The sequence below is a fragment of the Ammospiza nelsoni genome, chromosome 1 (assembly GCF_027579445.1).
Source record: "Ammospiza nelsoni isolate bAmmNel1 chromosome 1, bAmmNel1.pri, whole genome shotgun sequence".
NCBI classification, from domain to species: Eukaryota; Metazoa; Chordata; class Aves; order Passeriformes; family Passerellidae; genus Ammospiza; species Ammospiza nelsoni.
The window spans coordinates 150236587-150256049 of NC_080633.1; the positions used below are offsets into that span (position 1 = coordinate 150236587).

The following is a 19463-nucleotide window of genomic DNA, read 5'->3' on the forward strand; positions in this document are numbered from 1 at the left end:
CTTTTCAATATGATCCTAAATGCAATCAGATGTGCAGTAAACTTGCTATATTTGCTATGTACAGAACAGTCAAAAAAAAAACACCCACCAAAGAAAGCTAATCTAATTATGCTGGAGGAAAGTCCTAATACCTACAAGCTTTATAGTGGTTTAAATCATGCTTAAACCAATTTAGCACCATGTAAAAATTTCCTTCATTAAGCTAAATTTCCCCACATCTCATTTAAAACAGCTCAAGATTTATCTCTGTTAGCTCTTTCCTCCAGGGTAATGTTAATACATGTGGAGCAGAACAAGTGACAAAGCCCTTTCACCACGGGAAACAGGGGGAAAATGGGAGTTTATTGAAAGTGAGCCACAAATGAAACCACCTGAAACTCTCTCATGATAAACTCCACTACAAACACCTCCCCCAGTGACCCCCCCACTCCAAATGATGACTGCTCTGGCAAGACTGGGAAAGGATGAGATGATTTTTTGGGTGAGATGCTCCTTCTGTGCCTGTGCTGAGCAGACAGGACTGTTCCTGATGCTTTGGATTTTAAAGCCCACACACACTGACATACACATGGTGAAACTGAAATCTGGGACAGTGTGGCAGCAGGAAATGCTCCTAATGCCCCAATTCCTTTGTGTCCTTGCAAACAGTGTAACCTACAGCTGGGAAAGGCTGACTTGAAAGGCTTTGTTAACTCTGTCCCATCCAAAATGGTTATCAGAGCAAGGAGGGCCAACTTGCATCCCATGAAGTCTCATTAGATCTGAGGATTAATTTGAACCCTGTTAATCATGTATAAATAAACCATTTCCCATTTAACTTTACTTATTAAATGAGGAACTTCATAGTTGTTATAAGGTAAACTGTAATTCACCCATAATTTGTGAAGTAAAATTTAAAGGCAACTCTGCACACATCCAGTGTTGTTCAAACCCCTAAGAGACTCTCATCAAGTATCCTTCCACCTTTGCAAATACTTTGCAGTCCTGTGTGTCAAACCTGTAGGAACTGTAATGTTGTATGTGAAAGCAAGGAAAAAACCACTAAGTCTTTTAGTGATTCCTTTATAGTTTCCCAGATACTCCTTTATCAGCTGATGAAAAGTAATTGTCACTGAAATAGAGTCCGACCTTTACTGCATGGCATTCATTTAAATGAATTGGGAGGAAATAAAAATTACACATATGAGATTAGGAGCTTGATTCAGGCAGAACTATTAACTACAAGCACTGCACAGGCACTGAACATGAGACAGCAAACAACAGCCTGAACTATTCTATAGCTGCTGAATTTCAGAGGGCCATTTCTCTGTATTGATCTCCCCCCTTATGTTTTATTTTTGTCTAAAGCTGGAGACAGAACAGTCCTCCCTGTAAATGTGCACCCCGGCAGAAGGGAACTACTGCAGTACCAAAGAGAATGACTGTGCCCTCCCTCAGGGACTCACCTGAATGAAAACAAGGCACAGAAAATTCAATCTGCTATGAGATCACAGATGCACAGGCTCAATTATTTACTAGGGCTTGTGTGTTTGCATGTTGCAACAGAGTCCCTTCCACTCCAGCAGTCAATGGGCACAGGAGCAGCCACAGCCAGAGCCCAGAGAGGTCACTTCCCCACCAGGAGCTGGCAAACACAACCCCAGCCCTCTCCAGCTGCCCCAGAGCAAAGATTGCAGGTCTTAACCTGTGCAGTGTAAATTAATTTGGCTGTCAGTCATCAAGGATTATGGAGGAGAAGTTCCAATACAGGCAACGGAGAGATGGAGGAGCTTCTTTCAGCTACTGATAGTGAGAATAAGCTTAGAGGGGGCCTTGATGAGATTAGTGAGGTGACACAACAGCTTCTTGCTGCCCAGAGCAGGATTTTCCTCCTCTCTCCCACAACACTCAGCTGTGCCGTCCCTTTTTCCTCAGTGCCACTCTGGAGACTGTCTGTGTCTGGGGCAGCTGATCCAGGTCCCTAAAGGAGCAGAAATCACACCAGAGGGGAGAGAGAGGGAGGAATGAAGGGATATAGAACAGGGAGTGACCACTGGGATAGCAGCAAGCTCACACTTGTGTCCTGGCAAAGCAGAGTGGCAACAACAGAGACAGCTATTGCAGAAACAAACAGAAAATCAGTTTCTATTAGTTATTAAAAATATTCTGAAAACACCACATTGCAATCTCTAGAATTTTTTTCTATTTAAAACTTACTTTATCTCTCCCAATGGGAAGTGGCATTGCTGTATAAAGGTTTTTTCTTCCATCAAACACTGGTTTGCGATCCCCAAAAATCTGGGTTTTAAAGTGCTGAACCATATGCTCCACTATTTCTCTGAAAATGCAAAAAGATTAAGTTAATCCAACTTTTTACTTTGAATATTAAGAGACAGACAAGTTCTATATTTACCAACAGAGGCATTAGGTAAATGAAAGGGTTGTCCACTGCTGCCTATTAAAGGCAAGATTTGACTGATCTGAACTGAATGCAACTTTTTCACAGACTAAACTGTTTTCTTAAAATTGCTATTTTTAGGGGGTTTTTTTAGATTTAAACTTTCCTTCCTCTTTTGTGTGAAGTGAAAGCTCATGCTCTCTTAAGCTCAAAACAAGAAGTGCCTGATAGATCTGGGGCTTCAGCTCCCCTGTCCTACAGCCCTTTCTGCAGAGGACCCTGGACCAAAAGCCCAGCAAAGGCTGAGAAGCTTTCAAAAATATCATTATCCCAAAAAATATCATTATCCCAGCTTAGAGCCCCAAAGTCAGGACAGCAGTTTATGCCAACAATGATAGTGAAATGTTTTGCAGCTCCCTGAGAAAAAGAATTTTTAATACATTTTTTTCATACACACAACAAAACTGGGTATGTGCCTTCAGTAGAGCTGTGAATATCAACAGTACACATTCATTTAAAAGTAGCTGGAATTAGATTCCATTTTTGTATGAACAGGGAAACCACTCACACAGCTCCTGTCAAACCACAGTGTTTACACACTGGTCATCCAAAGCAGCTCAGCAGTCAGTGAGAGGTCAGCTGGAATAATAACATTTTTTGAAGCTGGAATAATAACATTTTTGGATGCCAAAGGTCTTTTGGCCCCAGAGAGACATACCTCAGTGCACCTGTACTACCTAAAATCCATCAGCTGGCTGCAATCTTAACACACAATCAGGGCCAAAAGGGCATTGAGAGGTTAAAGGGGCACAGAAAGGAAACCACTGCTCCCCCAGCACTGCTGACAAGCACCAGCTCACAGAGGCTGCTCAGGCACCCTGACTTGGCAAGGGAATTAACCCAGCACTCAGGTAGGGATTACAGAGCTGCAAAACCTGAGACAAAACTGAACTCACTCAAGGAAAGAACTGAGATTGTTTTAATTGGCAATTTCTTTGCTGTGTCCCAAGGTTTATCTTAAAATAAGATGAGGCCACTGAAACTATTTCAAAGCATGAATCAAACCTGACCCAGTAATATCTGCCTCAGAGTGTGACTGAATAAGTACATAACTGGGAGGAAGAAGGTATTTTTCAACCTTAAGATTGAGCATGGAAACCCCACTCTCCTCCTGAGCAAGTTCTTCCACTTGTTAACTGCTTTATATAAAAAAAATGAACACTTCCACTTGATTTATGTTTTCAAGCTTCAAACCACATCGACAATTAGCAATGGTGCTTCTCAGCTGTGGGTGGAGAGATTTTTAAGAAAAATAAGTTATTTTCTCCATGCAGAGTTAAGAGAAGAGTTATTTACCACTTCATTAACTTCAGCCCTTTGGGACAACTGCTCTACCAAGGTCATGTAAGCTCACCAAGAACCCTGGGCTGGCAACTGCAGGCAGATCTCACCTTGCAGAAATCCTCAAAAATTAAATTGAGCGCACCCAGAGTGCAGAATTAAACTCACATTGCCCACTCTGCCTGCCCAACCACCCAAACTGATCTGCCTCATGTACAGAGTTTGTAGCCAGACTGTATTATTCAGGAGCACATTGTCCCAGCTGTGTTTTCCAGTCCTGCTCCAGCTCATGTCTCAGTGTGGAACTTGCATCTACAGTGGATACACCCTGCAATGGGGTCTGCAGGGTCATAGCACAACTGCAGTAAAACTGAAGAACAAAGCTGACACACATGAGGGAGTAGAGCAAAAAATAAAACCTCCCTCTCTCCTTTGTAGAGGCTATATCACATAAAGCAATGATAAAAACTACTTACTATATACATGTGAATTATAGAATCAAAATACCAGAAACCTGTAATGCAGCTGTAAAAAATCATCATTCAGAATTGGATTACATGTGCATCCTGCATAATCCTCTCTCTCTCTATATATATATTATATATATATATTTGAATATATATATATATTAATATATATATAGGATATATGTATTTGAATATATATATATATGAATATATTTGCACACACAGAAATTCATGTATAGCATGTATAGACACAGGTCACAGCTCACAAAAACCTAGGTGCAGGTGAGTATAGGAACATATACAGTAAGTACTCAAAAGAAACAAAACACACTTCAGCATGTGAATCCAAATTGTATTTTTACCACACTGCCCTGAGAAACATCCACCACAGCACTGCTGAATGCATCTGTGGCATCTCTGCTTACTGCAAAAGGCATTTCACCTGTGTAGGTCTGTACCTGCTCCTGTCACCACAGAACAGGAGTGACTAACTGGCCAAGCAGAGCAGGTCATCAGCAAGCACTGGAGGAAGAACTTGCTACTGAACAGAATCTGCCCTTGCAGTGAGAAAAAACGGCTTGAGGTTTTGTAGCAAGGGAGGACTGTAAGGGAGGTGCTCACATACACTTGAGCTGTGCAGCATTTGGCCCCCAGAGAGCTGCAGAGGAAATCTGGATCAGCAGCAGCAGCTGGCACAGCTGGAGTGGTGGCAGGGACAGGTCAGGAAAGCAAAATTCTCACAGCTCCCCTTATGAAAAAAGTGACTGCTCCAAGTGTTTTGCAGTGCTCCAGTGCACCTCAGTGAAATCAGCAGTTGCCTTGGGGAAGAAGAGAGTTCAGCTTCATGCACTTAACAACGGTGTTTGCTTTTGAAATTAACCTCAGCTCTTGACTAGCTGAAAAATTAAACTAATAATAGATCACCACAGGAAGTAAAAAAAAAAAAAAACAGGGCAGCAAAGCGCAGTGATGCTGATTTGTGAGAACACTATCATTACCAACTCCTCAGTTTAACAATGGGAATGCCCTCAGGTTTATTAACTCACAGCAGGAAAACCGTGGCTTTCAGGTGGCTTTTTTGACTCCACACTGTTTATTCTAGTGACAGCTGGTTCCACCCATGTCACCTTTTAACAAGGAAAGGCTTTGCTCTTGAGTATACAAACAGGCCACTGCAATCCTCCAGAGTCAAGGTGTAGTTATGATGATGACACTTGTGGTTTGCAGCTGGTGCCAAGTCTCATTCTCAAGTTTCACTCCTGGCAAGGCTGCTCCTTTTTCAAGTCAATGAAGTTGCACACTCCAACAGGGCACAGGTGCCGAAGGCAAGACCTGGCTGCTGTTTCCCTGGACAGCTGAGCCCTGTTTTCACCTTGCTCTCTCCTTCAGGAGCACAGCTTTCCCTTATATAGAATCTACTGATGAAGGAGAATTTCTTACCTGCTTTAGTAACTCCATAATCCTCTCCCACAAACAAATGGGTTTTGTCACCTCTTGTGAGCAGGGAAAGGTGGGAAAACAAGCTGGAATCACCAGCTCCATCCTGAAGGACTTCAGCCAATTACACCCCAATATTTAACCTTATTTAGGTAATAAGAAATCATTTTTATCAAGCTGGTTTATACTGACCCAGCTTAAATAGAGCTAATACAGCTTATCCATCTGCCACCAGTGGCTTCAATCAGCAGCATCTTAAGATTCTGACAAAATCAATCCCAGTAAAGATTTGGAAGAAAAAAAAAAGTATTTACATGTCTTATTAATTGAAGTGATCAGTGCAATCACTGATTAAAGCCAGACATCGTTCCAGACACCAGGAAGGGCACCTGGCTCCAGCTTTTTCAAAGAAAAACAAGACTGCAAATAAACTGAGGAAAAGCAAAGCACAGTGTTACCTGTTAACTCTTCTAGGACATTTTTCTGGCTTTATATCCAATTCATAATGGTAGATATCTATTTTAGGAATGTCCATTTCAAAGAAGTTGGCCTGCAGTTTGATTGTTCTCCCAGAAGTGCCAAAATCTGGTCGAGGAGGAGGTTTAAAGGCATATCCCTGTATTGGTGGTGGCAACGGGGGAGGAGGTGTGAGCACTGCAAAAGAGAGAAAGCACAACTTAGCCATCAGCTGTCTCACATTGACATTTCATCAAATTTACAGGCTATTGGACCAGGGAAGCCCAGCATATTAAACAACTTAAAAAAAGAAAATAAAAGCCCAAACCCCGTTTTCAGGAGACCATGAATTCTGTTTTCTCTTTCTTTCTCATGTTGGTTCACAATTTGTTGAATTTCCTAGCCCCAAATACTGAAAAAAATTTAAAATCAGTTGCATTTTCCTATACAAGTCATCTGGGTGGAATTTCACAGAGCAAGCAGGAAAGCAAGAACCAAGCTCTTCCTTTCATTTTAAAACAAATCCACCCACATTTATTTGAGCAAACACCTATAAAATGGAATTTCCATCACTTTCCTCTGTGCTGCAGCTCTCTGCAAAGTCCTGTATAAGAACTGAACTATATCCTACTGCTTCTTTCACACAGAAAACAGAGCAAATACTCTACTGCTGCTGTGCTCAATTCCTGAGCTCAAACATCAGCTGTTGCTCAGATAACATGAAGCAGAAGCACAGAGGCAGTTTGCTGTTGTTTCAATCCAGGAAAATCCATTAAAAATCCACAGAGAAGTGTGCAAGGTACCAACTTGAGCACTCAAAATTTCTGCAGCCGCAGTGCTCAGGTGTTCTGTGCTCTGGAGCAACAACAACTTGCAGCAAAATCTCCACACCTGAAGCAAGCCAGGAGGTTTCTCATTACTTATGTAAGAATCCAGGTGTGGTTTCTTAAGATTATCAAATTCAGTTCTCTGCTAGCACCAGAAACAATTCACATCCCTTCATTAACAAATCTGTCACCACTTTTCCACCCTTTCTCTAATGCTCAGAAAACATCCTTCCATTTTTATTTATTCATGGCAGGTTATATTTGGTGGCCTTCATATTGAATACTCCTGACTGTACTTCTAGATTTAAACCAAATACACATTTAAGACTAAATTTTAGGCTATGCTCCTTCTGTTAGTCCATACTCAAAAATCAGGCTTCATCATTCTCATCCTTCCAGTAATTTTTCCTGGGGAAGACTAAGTGATAACCACACTGTGCTTCCACCTCTCAACTGGAAAAGGCAGATTAATGAGCTCTAAACTGCTTTTGCCTGCTGTACCATTGCCTTGTAAAGGCCTCCAGTGACCACTCAGGGCAGGTGCACCCATTTCAGGTGTTTATGATCATCTCCCAATTCCCCATGAACTCCCAGCTACATTGTCTTTAATAAATCAACTTTTCTAATCCATATCTATTAACCTGCTGCTTGCTGAATGATGCTCAGATTCTCCTTTTCCTGACAATGCCTCCTATACCTCTGATGAAATGTCACATACTTATCCCTAACATTTATGCAATGTTTGCTAATGAACATTTCCTAATGAACATTTCATTTCAATGCTAATGAAATAATTAAACCATTCCCAACATCAGTAGCATCAATGCCCCACTTTACCCCTCAACACTTCCCATAGCCAGTTTCCCACTCATGAGTGTCTCCCTTTTTTTACCAGCCTCCTAACAGTCAGCACCAATTTTCCCAAGCACCAAATACTTAATCAGATTTGACAATGGGAAAATGATAGAGGGGTTTGTTGTTATTTTTTAAAAATCTTGTTTCTGATCTTATTAATTTTTGAAAATCTTGTTTCTGGTCTCCCAAACATATTCTATGGTATCCACCCTTCTAATTCAGGCTACTGAAACCCAGTTTCCCTTATTTCCCCTCCCTTTTATAAATATTACCATTAAACACTGTGGTTCTCCAACACAAACACAATCAACACATTAAAGTCACTTCTTGCTGAAAATCTGCATTTCCATAACCTAAAACTTCATGTTTCAGTACTTCAGTTTTGCCTTCAATGGCAATATAGCAATTTTTATTTGAGTATTATTATTCATCCACATTGCTCTTGCAGGGTCCACAGCTGCCCGGAGGAATGGAGCCAAATATCACCTTAGTTCTTATCTCTAAGCCAACCCTAGATATCACCTTAGCTCTTATCTGTAAGGGAGCCTTGCCAGGAGCAGCCCCTCTGCATCTGCCCTTACCCACCTCCATCCCTCAAGGCAGGACAAAACACAGCTCATGATTCTTCTCAACCTTTGGCTCTTTATTTTTCCTAAATTCCTACACATCCTGATTTCTAAGACATCAATTTTCATTTTTTCCCGACACTTCCAGGCCCTCTGGTGATTTCACATTTTTCTGATGGTGATTAACTCACTCAGGTGGCCCTGCAGTCACCATTTCCCCTGTTTGGTGTGACAAATTCCCACTGGATGTGACATTGATGGAAGGAATCCTCTGCTGAGGACAGGACACCTAACAGAGTTATTGACAGCACTGCCACTCCAGTGGAGTGGCAGAAGTAGCAGAAAAAATACAAAAATACTCCTACAAATATTTGTACTTGCAATACACCAAAGGTTTCTGTGATCCACCTCCAAATCTGATCAGGAGGATGTGCACAAAGCAGCCACCTCTCCTCCTCCAGAATCCAGTTTGCCATCACTTCCACCCCCTCGCCCAAATTTTAAAATAATCTGTCTCCCACATGCATTTTCAGTCACTCTGCTGCTGAATCCTTTACAGATCACCACTGCACACATTTTTATTTTCATATTTCTGTAACAGAATTATTCCATTTGAAAATTATGTCCTAGTCATCAACTTTATTCTGTGATTTTTGTGTGTTTCCATGATTCTCATAACACCACCCATTATAAAATATTTTAATTTTCTATCCAGGCTCCTGTATTTTAACAGTTCCATTTCTTGTAATCCACACTCTGCATTCCACATTGCCTTCCACTATTACCTGGCCAACTGTTATCAATACATTGATTTCCCTTCTCTTTCCCAATGATTTTTATGCCTTCTAACATTTCTGTATCTACTGTCACATCCTAATTCCACTGCTCTTCCTTTTCTGTGCCATATTTTGTACATCATGACTTTTATAATTTTCAAAATAATAAAAAAATTACACTTAGATATTGGAAGTACAAAGAGAAGCATAGTGGAAGGGGACACACATCCCCACAAGCTATTTATGCCAAATTAAGAAATTCTGTAATTAAGCAATAAATCCTCCCTCTGCTTTAAAATGGGATTGTTTAATGCTTCACAGGGGCATTACAAAGCCATATCTGTAAATGTTCAGGGATCAGCATGAACACATGTTGCTCAATTCCTCCACTGGAGCTTCAGTGACAAACAGTGAATAAAAGTGAGGGTTCAGCCCCATTTTTGAGACTAAGATGAAACACTGAGAGAAGCACAGATTCCTGGGGAAAGATGTGAAGGCATTTTTATAACCTGCATGACTTACAGAGATAAAAAAGCACCAAGCTGCCCAGAGAGCAGGACCACTGCCACCCTCTATTTCCATCCTGAACAGTTTTTTCAATTATTTGGGTTTTACGATCCAATTAAAGGAGAAAAAAAAAATAAGGTGGGGAGAGGGGTGAAGCTATTTCTGGCTCAACTCCCAAGGCAAAACTTATTTAGGGCAGGGTGTTGCTTCAAGGAGATAAGTGCTGTTTATTAAACAGCAGCAGGGACCCGATAAGAGCTCAGCCTACATCTGAAACAGACACGGATGTGTGAGGGATGGGAACTGAGCTCCAGGGGCCAAACACCAAATATTGCACCCACCCAGCTGCACTCACTCCTTGCACTACTGCCTCAAATTGAGAAAGCAAAATCAAACTATCTGGCGTGGAAGTTATTGCAGCAAGCAGCTGTGAAGGGTAGAATCACAAAATGCTGGATTTGGTGCTGGCAGAACAGAGAAATAAAGCAGGAGGCACAATTGCTGCATTCAGTGATCCAGCTGCCCCATCTCCCTGTTCAAACACCCCTGCAGAACTCCCACCACTCGCTTTTACATGTGACAGAAGCTGCACCAATACAGGAATATTCTCCTTAGTGCCCAGGTTCCTTAGGAAGCTTTTTCAGTGGTGCTACAGAGGACAGCACTGGACATCTGAGCTGGAAGTGATGCCCTGCCCAGGGAAACCTGCCAAAATTCATGCAGAGACACCTTCATGAACACAGATACTGCTTCTGGAGACAGTTTTCAAAGCATTGGAAAATCCACATGTATTCCTGGATTTCAGTTTTAAAAATCTGTCAAGGAAAGAAGGGACTAGAAAAAAGATGGAAGACTAATAAACTGGAGCATCCATGGAGTAAGAATTGGATGGATGGATTTTATCATCTCATTTGCCAGATGATAAAATGAATAATAAGAGCATTTCAACCTTGATATGATGATTGAGACCATCAAGAGCCACATTTTCAAGGTGTGAATTAAGGTGAGCTGGGTGTGGAATAATGAGGTGCCCACATGCTGTCTTTAGGCTTACTTTTATCAAGAAAGAAATCAGACTTCCTATTATAATTTATCCCATTTACATAAACAAAATGTTCATAGCTATCAATCTTAAAAGCAGCAATTTCCACCAAAAAAAAAATCTGGAAAAGACAGATATCAGAAAAATAACAGTCTTGTGGCAGTTTTATGAAATAAAATTAGCAATCAAGCAAAATTACTCTGTCAAAAGACAGGGGGGGAAGGTGGCAGTAGAGGAAACCTGGATAATCATAGAAATGCTGTGCTAGTAAAAATAATTTTTGCAAATTGAAAACTATTGTGAACACAAGGCTAGCTGCTCTTACTGCTGCACATTACTGAGGATCAAAATCAGAGACAAAATGACTCAGGGAGTGAGCAGGCCAAGACACTCCCAGTCTATAAAAGGTGTGAATGAGCCACACACTCTGACAAGCTTTCACTCTAAAATCCACACAATTATGCAGTGATGGTTTTCCAGCACCATGTGCTCCATGAACCATTTCCCAGACTTGGACCATTCATTTCTTTTGTCTTTCACCATTTTTTAAAGCTTAACTGCTGGCCTGCTCAGCATGCTGGAAGTGCTGCCAGTCAGCATGAAAGTTGCACATTGGAGATTTTTTAGCAAAGAATTATGCAATTTTAATGTGCAGGCAGAGGCCTAATGAGTTTCTAAATAAGAAGGGGCCAAACAAGTTGCATGGAAGGGCTTGTTGACACAGGAAATCATCTGAGCATAATTACCCCAGTGCAATTATATCAATAAGTTTCCTTGTGCGGCAAGTCCTAACTCATATTTAATAACCAGGTGATGTTTTCACAACTCTCAGTAGGTTTTAGCATTGGGCTCATGCAATCTACATTTGCTAAGGGAAGACTCTCTAAAACCATTTTTCTAAAATCTCCAAATGAAACCAAGGTGAAAGAAGCTTTATTTGAAAGCATCACTTTGGGATAAGGTTTCCAATATCAGATAACGGGGCTGCTCTTCCAGATCACCACTGAAGGTGTTTCAGGAACAACCACTGAGCACATTCACTGCTGCCTCCAGGTCAGTGTCTGATGCCATCACACAGACACAGAGAGGATGCTCTTTGGGCAAAAAAAGGGATTTAATAACTTGTCCTCAACTACTGAGCAGCTATTTTGCCTCCAGAACTGCAAGAAATAAATCAAATGACAAATGTGTTTGTTCATCATGAGCAGGTTAAAAAGAACCAAGGCTGGCAAAGGAACACCCTCCAGCAGCTGCTGCAGAGGAGCAGAGGATCATGAACACAGAGCAGCACAGGTGGGAAGAGGCCAGGCTGACTTGTCAAGTTTTGAATATCTTAAAGAACAGAGTTTCCACAACACCTCTACAATCCGTTCCACACCCATGGTAAAACAAACTTGCCTTCTACTCAGCTGGAGCTTCCTGTGCTCCAGCTTCTGCCCTGCTCTGGTGCACCTGCCACAGGACTGGCTCCATCTGCTCCAAAGGTTCCTGAGATCACCCCTTCCCCTCCTCTTCCTAAGGCCGAGCCCACTGATTCCCTGCACCCCTCCTGGTGTGCCACATGCTCCTTCCCCCAGTGCCCAAGGGCCACTGTCCCCTCCTGGAAGTGCTCTTTGAAGTGAGAGAAAGGGAGACTTGGAAAGGGGACACCCCACACCAGGGGAAACAGGATTTCCACAAATAGTTATTCAACTGCCAGTAACAGAAGGAATTCAGAAAGAATGTGGAAAACACCCAGTACGGATCTGTGACAGGATCTGTGCAGAGTTTTATGTATTTTAGTCACACATAAATAGAGCAAGAAAAAAAAATACAGGGAGTTCAGCCTTTTCTTTTTGGGACCCAACTAAAGAAAAACTTGGGGCTCTCTACAAGTTTCCTGACTGTCTGGGCTTTATAAAGAAGTTTAACTTCTGGCTTTCTGCTAAGAACCGTTAGGGAACGATAGGAGAGAGGCTGGCAGTGTTTTCTGTGAGATAAGGGAAACCCAAAGCTGCAGCTCACAGTCCCTTGATATTTTAGGGCCAGAGGAATCTATATGGGACCTGTAAGTCTGTCTGCTGCTCATTAAGGATGTTTTAGAGCCTGGAAACCAGAAGCTATAACATTCTTCATTAGATAATGCACAACAAAAATGTTACAGAGGTACCTATTAATCTGCAAGAACTCAACAAGCCACAAAGGGAGCAGAGGAATGATGTAATCAGATTTTCAGTTGTCATTTTTGTCAAAACCCCACTCAAAAGGTTCTTCTGGTCTCTCAGTGAGCAGCTACCACACTTTCTAAGCACAGCACATTGCATGTGTCAAAGTGGGCTACAAGCAAGAGGGTTGGCTTAATATTGATGAGCAGAAATGAAGGAGCTCACATTTGGTGATATTTTAAGGTCCTTGCATGACCATTGAGATGTTTGATACTACTCTGCCAGATTGCTTCCAGTTTCTTAGTGCTGTAGTATGAAATTAAAGACCTTAACAAAAGTGAAAGTATTGGATAAACAGCACTGCCCTCATAACTGTAATCTCATTATGTTTAACAGATTACTCCAGACATCATTTTATTGAATAATGGGCACTTCCTGTGAAAGAATTCATGCAAGATTGACTTCCAACTCAACCCTTTTACCTCCTGAAAAATGTCCCTGCCCATGGCAGGCAGGTTGGACAGGATGATCTGCAGAGGGGCAGCCCAACCCATTCTGTGATGATTTTGTCTGGAATAAGTAACCAGTTACAGATCTGCAGCTCCCTTGGTTACCCTGATGCCTTTGTGACCCCTGTGGGACACAGACAGGACCTTTTCAGAGTGCCAGAAGTGATGTGATCACTGAGAGCAGAATCACCCCAGACACCAGAGGTGTGAGCTGCAGTCACACATCAAAGGGAGAAGCCAGACTTCAATCCAGCCTGCTTTAAAGTCAGGACAACATTTCAAAGAGGAATATGCAATAACAAAAGAACTGAAGAGGAGGGGATCAAGGAGGCAGCAGAAAGAAGAATGGAAGAGATCAAGGCTCCAGCAGAAAGTTCTTTCCAGCCTACAAGCTGCTTCTGGACAATGTCAACCAGCAAAAGGCACCAAGTGTTAGTACTCTGCTTTCCTCCCACATTCTCCTTGCAGCCTTGACCTTCCAAGTCAGCCTCCAAATTTCTAACTGTCAACAAGCTGCTTCTCAGCACCTGCAAGTGGGGTGAGCAGTGGCAGAGCACCCCCAGAGCACCCAAAGTGCAGAACTTCCACCCTCACTGCTCACAAACCAGGTGCCTCAACCCATCCCTGCATGTGGAATTTGACCAAGTCCTACCAGAACCCTCCTTAAGGGCCAGAGAAATGCTTTTAATTACAAGCTGCAGCTTGAATTAAGCCATCCAAAAGAGAGCCTCAGCCAAACAATGGAGAGATGCTTATGGCTTACCCACAAGTCAGCAGCCCAGTTTGAAGTTAAATGTGAATTCAAAGTACAAAATAACTCCATCTTCAGACAAGCTTCTACTCAATGAAGGGGGAAATGGAGAACATTCTTAGTGCTTTTTATCACATTTGACCATCATGATTCATTCCCTTTTCCATGCCTTAGAAAATGCTGAACTAACTCCAGATGTCTTTCCTAACAATTTGAAATACAGAATATAATGGTATTCTCTGCATTCATAAAAAGCAATGCCTCCATTCAATACAACCTCTGTTCTTTGCCATTTCAAAAGACCCAAAGTGAATAAACACATATTTTATGAGGGAACAAAAAACCCCAACCCACCTACCAGCACCTATTGCTCCCTTCAGGCTGCTTCTCCTCCAGAGAAGGTAAGACCAGAAGTTCCATATTCATCACCCCACATCATGCTTCCCTTACCCCTTGTTTGCATTTAGGATAGGAAAGAAATGTGGCTCCCCCTCCTCCTGTACTAGCAGACACTTGGAACTGCACAGGTGTGTAGGGAACAGCCCAACCCACCCTGCACTGGGTTACTTGGTTTGGTTTTGGGTCACTATGAGGCTGGTAAAGCATGACTTCTTCATCCATCAGGATTGAGCCTCCCAAAAAACTTCACACACAGCCTCAAATTTCCATCACTGCTTGGTGTGAACATGAGACAGACAGACAGCAATTCTCTCCAGTCCCCAGGAGCCACAGTGAATCCAGTGCTGCAGGTGCAGAGCTGAGCTCAGCAGGGACACCCAGCCCCGTCTTTAGGCACTTGCACACCTGCACACCCAGCTGCCACCACACAGCACCTCCAGAGCTGCACAGCTCACCCTGTGAGAGAGTGTAAAAGAGGATTTTTGTCCTGCTCAGACACAGTAAGAACTGCTCTCTGCACTACAGCCCATGAGGGGATGCTGGAGAGATCAAATCCCCCAAAGCAGAGTCAGAGCTCTCAGCAGTGCTGCTCCCCCACCATCACCCCCATCCTCTCCTCCTGCATTTCCAGAGCCACCAGTGCCCACAGCTCCACTGAATTTATGAGTTTCATGGCTCAGGCTCTGTTCCATGGCCACTGGCATGGTTTTCCATGAGCTGGGCCTCACCAGCTGGGAGCTGGTGCCACAGAGGCCCCAGATCCACGTTCCCTGTGGGATCTGCATTGTGCACAACTTAATGAAACACAGAAGTGATTTGTGCTCAGCTAACTAAAGAAAGAAGTTAGGATGGTTCTGCTTTGAGCTGTACCTTTGCAAGCACATTTCATACCCACACAGGCTTTCGCTGGCAGTGGTTTTGTGCAAAATGTAAAAATAAAAATTAGGTTTTCTTCATTCCTTAACAGTTTTTAATATACAAAACTCAACTGCAGAGCTGTAATTCAGAAGTAGTCGTGTCTTCCTTGGGAAAAAAAACAATCTTTTCCCATACCCACACTGGATTAATCTACAAACACATGAACACTCTCGTGGTTTAGGTTCAGAATAGAAAATTCCCAGCTAAGAACCAAGGTTATGCTTTATTTTATCATTTCAGACAGTGGGAGCAGCTGTAGCAGCATCTTCAACATGCAGCAGTATCTCCTGTGGTTTCCAGAGATAGGGCTGTGGTTTCCAGCATCACTGCAAAGAGGGCAAAATGCAGGTTCCTAATCATGGAATAACTGAGCTATTACAGAGTGTGGGCTGGCAGCACAAGTCCCCTATCAGAATTTGTTTTTTCCATTACACCTCAGGGTTTTTTCCTCCACCTGCTTCTTGTAAGCAACTGATGTTCTCATATTACCTGATACAAACTAAAACTCAGCTGTGAAACATTAAAAAAGCCACATAAAAGTTTGATACAGAGAGGCCTCCCTGAAATTTGGCATTAATGGGAATTTGCAAGTCAAACAATTAGGAAAAAACCACCACTAGTGTGTTCTTATCACATATGGAGACCCAGACAACAAAGCTTCATTTCCCTGCCTTGGCAGGAAGTTTCCTCCTCCTGAAAGGAGCTCTGACTTTTAAACAACACACCCTTATGCAAATATTCTGAATCCTATGAGTTATTGCTAAAAATTCCCTCATTAAACACTGAAGCTCTTCCCAAAATGAAATGCACTGGTTCACTGAGAAATTAATTCCTCTGCATTGTCATTTCTACATGAACCTGGATTTCTGCTCTGTTTTATTTTTTGTTTTGCTTATGGTTTGGAGGGTTGGTGGTTTTCAGGGTTTTCTATTTAAACCCATGTCTCTCAGTAGAGAGAGTTCTATTTCACAACAGAAATATTCAGCAGAGCTGAAGTTGACAACATAATTTGAGAAAGTTTCTGTTTCACTGGCAGTAAAAAACCACAAATAAGAGAAACCCCCTGCTCTCCCAAAGCCTTGTGCCCCATGAGGATTTCTGATCTGATGGAGGAGGAGGATGGGGCAAGAGTGCAAAACCAACAGAGAAATTAATAAAAAAAGCCCACAAAAACCAGCAGAAAGGGAGCATTCAGTGCAAACCACAAGCTGTATGAAAGGACAGAGAAAAGTTCATTATCAAAGTCAAGAACACAGCAACATTTAGACAGGAACTCACCCTCTCTATGAACAGATGCCTGGCCCTTAATAGCAAACACTTGCTAAACAAGTTTCAGAAGGTATATAATGAGGCCCCAGTAATAATTGTGTTTTAAAGTTTTATTCATCTACATGACAGGTTTAACTTCAAACAATTTTTTGATTGATCTGGCTAAGCCAGTGAAACCCCCACTCTTGGGAATTCTCCTAAAATTGGCTTATTTAAAATAAATCTAAATTAGCACCTCCACACACACTTCCTACTACTAAATTAAAATTTCATTATTTTCTCACATTAATAAGCTCTTGTGTAAATTTAATGAGTTAACTAGGAACATAAAAAAGCATTGCTGAGACAAAAAGTTGCCATTTTCTGACATGAGCAGCTCAAACAGAGCCACCCATGGTGTCCAACACTGCCAAGGCACAAAAGAATTTCTTTTTTCCTAGACTATATACAAAATCATAAATATCACTTGATACACTTGATAAGTTTCAGAAGTTTCAAGCTTCCCAAAATAACAAGCTGAGATTTGTTTATTTCTCAAAAAAAAGAAAATTTCAGTTTTGCTCTCCATCTGCTTGTGTCACACCCAACACAGGCTGGAAGTGACACAAGGAGACAATAAATTCATGTACTGTTTAAACACACAGTCTTCAGAACTCACACATATTTTATTAAGAATATTCTCCACCTTCTGATCATAAAGCAGCTTGTACAAGGGAATTCAATCAGGTTGTGCCAGGAGAGCTTTTGGGAAAAACTGTAGGGCTCAAAACTGCAGATGTAGAGCCCATAAATTGAGTTATTCTGCATCTCTGAGAAGTTAAATATTGTAATGCTGGTCCCAAAGAGAGAGACCTGCATGACTCCAGACTTACTAATGTTGGGACCTGCTCCCCAACATTTTCACTACAGAGGACAATAAACTCCCACACAAGACAGAACACAAGTGAAAAAATAGAACAGGACAAACAAATTACAAATTACAACAAATCACTCTCACCACACCCGTGATTAAAAAAATAAATAAATCCCTTTCACAACCCAAACAGTAACAAAATTTGGTAGCACTGTGGACAGCTCAATGAGTACCCAATTCAAAAGAAAAACCTCAAAGCAAGCCTTGGACTGACTGGATTATTCCAGGACCCACAGTATTTTCTCATCTAAATCAGTGGGTTGCTTCCACCTTGGCTGGGTCCACTTTTGTGAAGTCATACAGTAAAAAAAAATAAAGAAATAAAACCAAACAAAACTTTCCTTCCTAGAAAGCCTGGACACCAGGTGCCACGTGGCTTCACAGCTGCAGCACAGCTACAAAGCAGGGCATTTAGGAGAGGCAATTTTGCTTAGTATGAAATGCAAAGACAGAGTACAGAAACAAATGAAATAATGCTCACACAAAAACTTGTTATTTGTAAGCACCAAATATTGTTCTGAAAAGAGAACAATAAAAGTAAAACAATTAAAATAGAGAGGTTAAAATGAATTGCACTGATCTGTGGTGCTCACTAAACAGACTAAAAGACAGCACTGATTAAAACACTCCTGAGTATATAAAAATACAGGCAGCACCTCAGTCTCCAGGAATTAAAAACCCTCCACTTCCTGGGCAGTACTAGAAAGTCTCTTCAAAGCACAACTTCTTAGAAATGGCTACACCACAGGGACTCACAAATTACAGCTCTGGTGTAAAACATGACAGGCACTACACAAATTCAGTTTACCTGGGGTGGATACTATCCAGCTCTGTCTTTTCCCAATTTCTGCAGTATAAAATGTGCAACGAAATTTTTAAGTTCAAATTTGTGTATTACAATACATGGGGGAAAAAAAAACCCAACCAAAAATCCCTTTGCACTGAACTCAAAGGGCTGTGCTTCCCCAGTCGATAGGATAAGAGACATTTTACATTCTAGTGGGCTCTTTGTGAGTACATCAGAGAGGAAGCAAGATCCTAAAACAAATTAATTGGACAATGCATGGAACAGATCCCTACCCACAGCCACTACAGTCAAAACTACGTAATATTTTCCACCAGCTTTTTTTTTTTTTCCCCTCTAGTTCATAACTTACCAAAAATAAGATACTGGAGGCTGACTTTTCTTCATTTAGAGATTTAGGTATCATTTCTGGTAGGCTGAATATTAGAAACATCATCACTAAAAACAGGACCAGGTACTTTGCATAAATATCAAGTAAGGGAAGCAAAACACCCAAATTCTGACAAGTTTGTGAAGCTGCTGTCAGGACAGGCCAACATGAGCAGGACTTTCAGCAGGCATGTAAAGTTCCTAATTAGTTAAAACTATCTGGGTTTGCAAAGCCAATTTAGCAGAAGTTTACTGTGCTCATTGGCTGATTGCTGTGATTTCTGGAAGGCCAGAAGTGTTTAGAAGGGCTGGTTTCTGAAATGGAAAAATCTCTCCTTCCTATACAGTTGTAAGGGGTACAAGAACACCAGATGATCATCTAAGGGATTTTTTCTTATTGAATTAAAGCATTTACATCCCTTTTCCACCCTTCTGTGAAAGAGAGGCAGACTGGTGGGGATAGCAGTGAAGGAAGGGCTGCAAACTGTGAAAAAAGAACTTTCCTGGAAGTCAGGAAGGTTTGGTGTTCTCTGCACTGCTTCTGTACATTCCAATGCACCACTAAATATGTACCAGCACACAACAATCCTGCAAAACTGGAAAACTTCAAGATGAAGTAAAAATAAGTGCACAAAATGCCATGCAACTGCAAAGTCAGCAGGAGAATCACTGCAGAAAAAGATGTTTCACTTTTCAATAGCAAATAGAATAGTTCAGTTCAGAGAGGAAAGGAGA

General features: G+C 41.6%; 1 protein-coding gene across 2 annotated transcripts in view; it reads right to left on the reverse strand.

Moving 5' to 3' along the window:
- The window catches only part of AGO2 (argonaute RISC catalytic component 2), a 56497-nt gene that overhangs the window by 33303 nt on the left and 3731 nt on the right, over positions 1–19463 (reverse strand). For both annotated transcript variants that reach the window (XM_059481761.1, XM_059481753.1), the window contains exons 2-3: positions 6081–6276; positions 2197–2317 (exon numbers count right to left, since the gene is read on the reverse strand). In XM_059481761.1, the coding sequence (XP_059337744.1) occupies positions 2197–2317; positions 6081–6276 (317 nt within the window). The remainder of the gene's footprint in view (positions 1–2196; positions 2318–6080; positions 6277–19463) is intronic.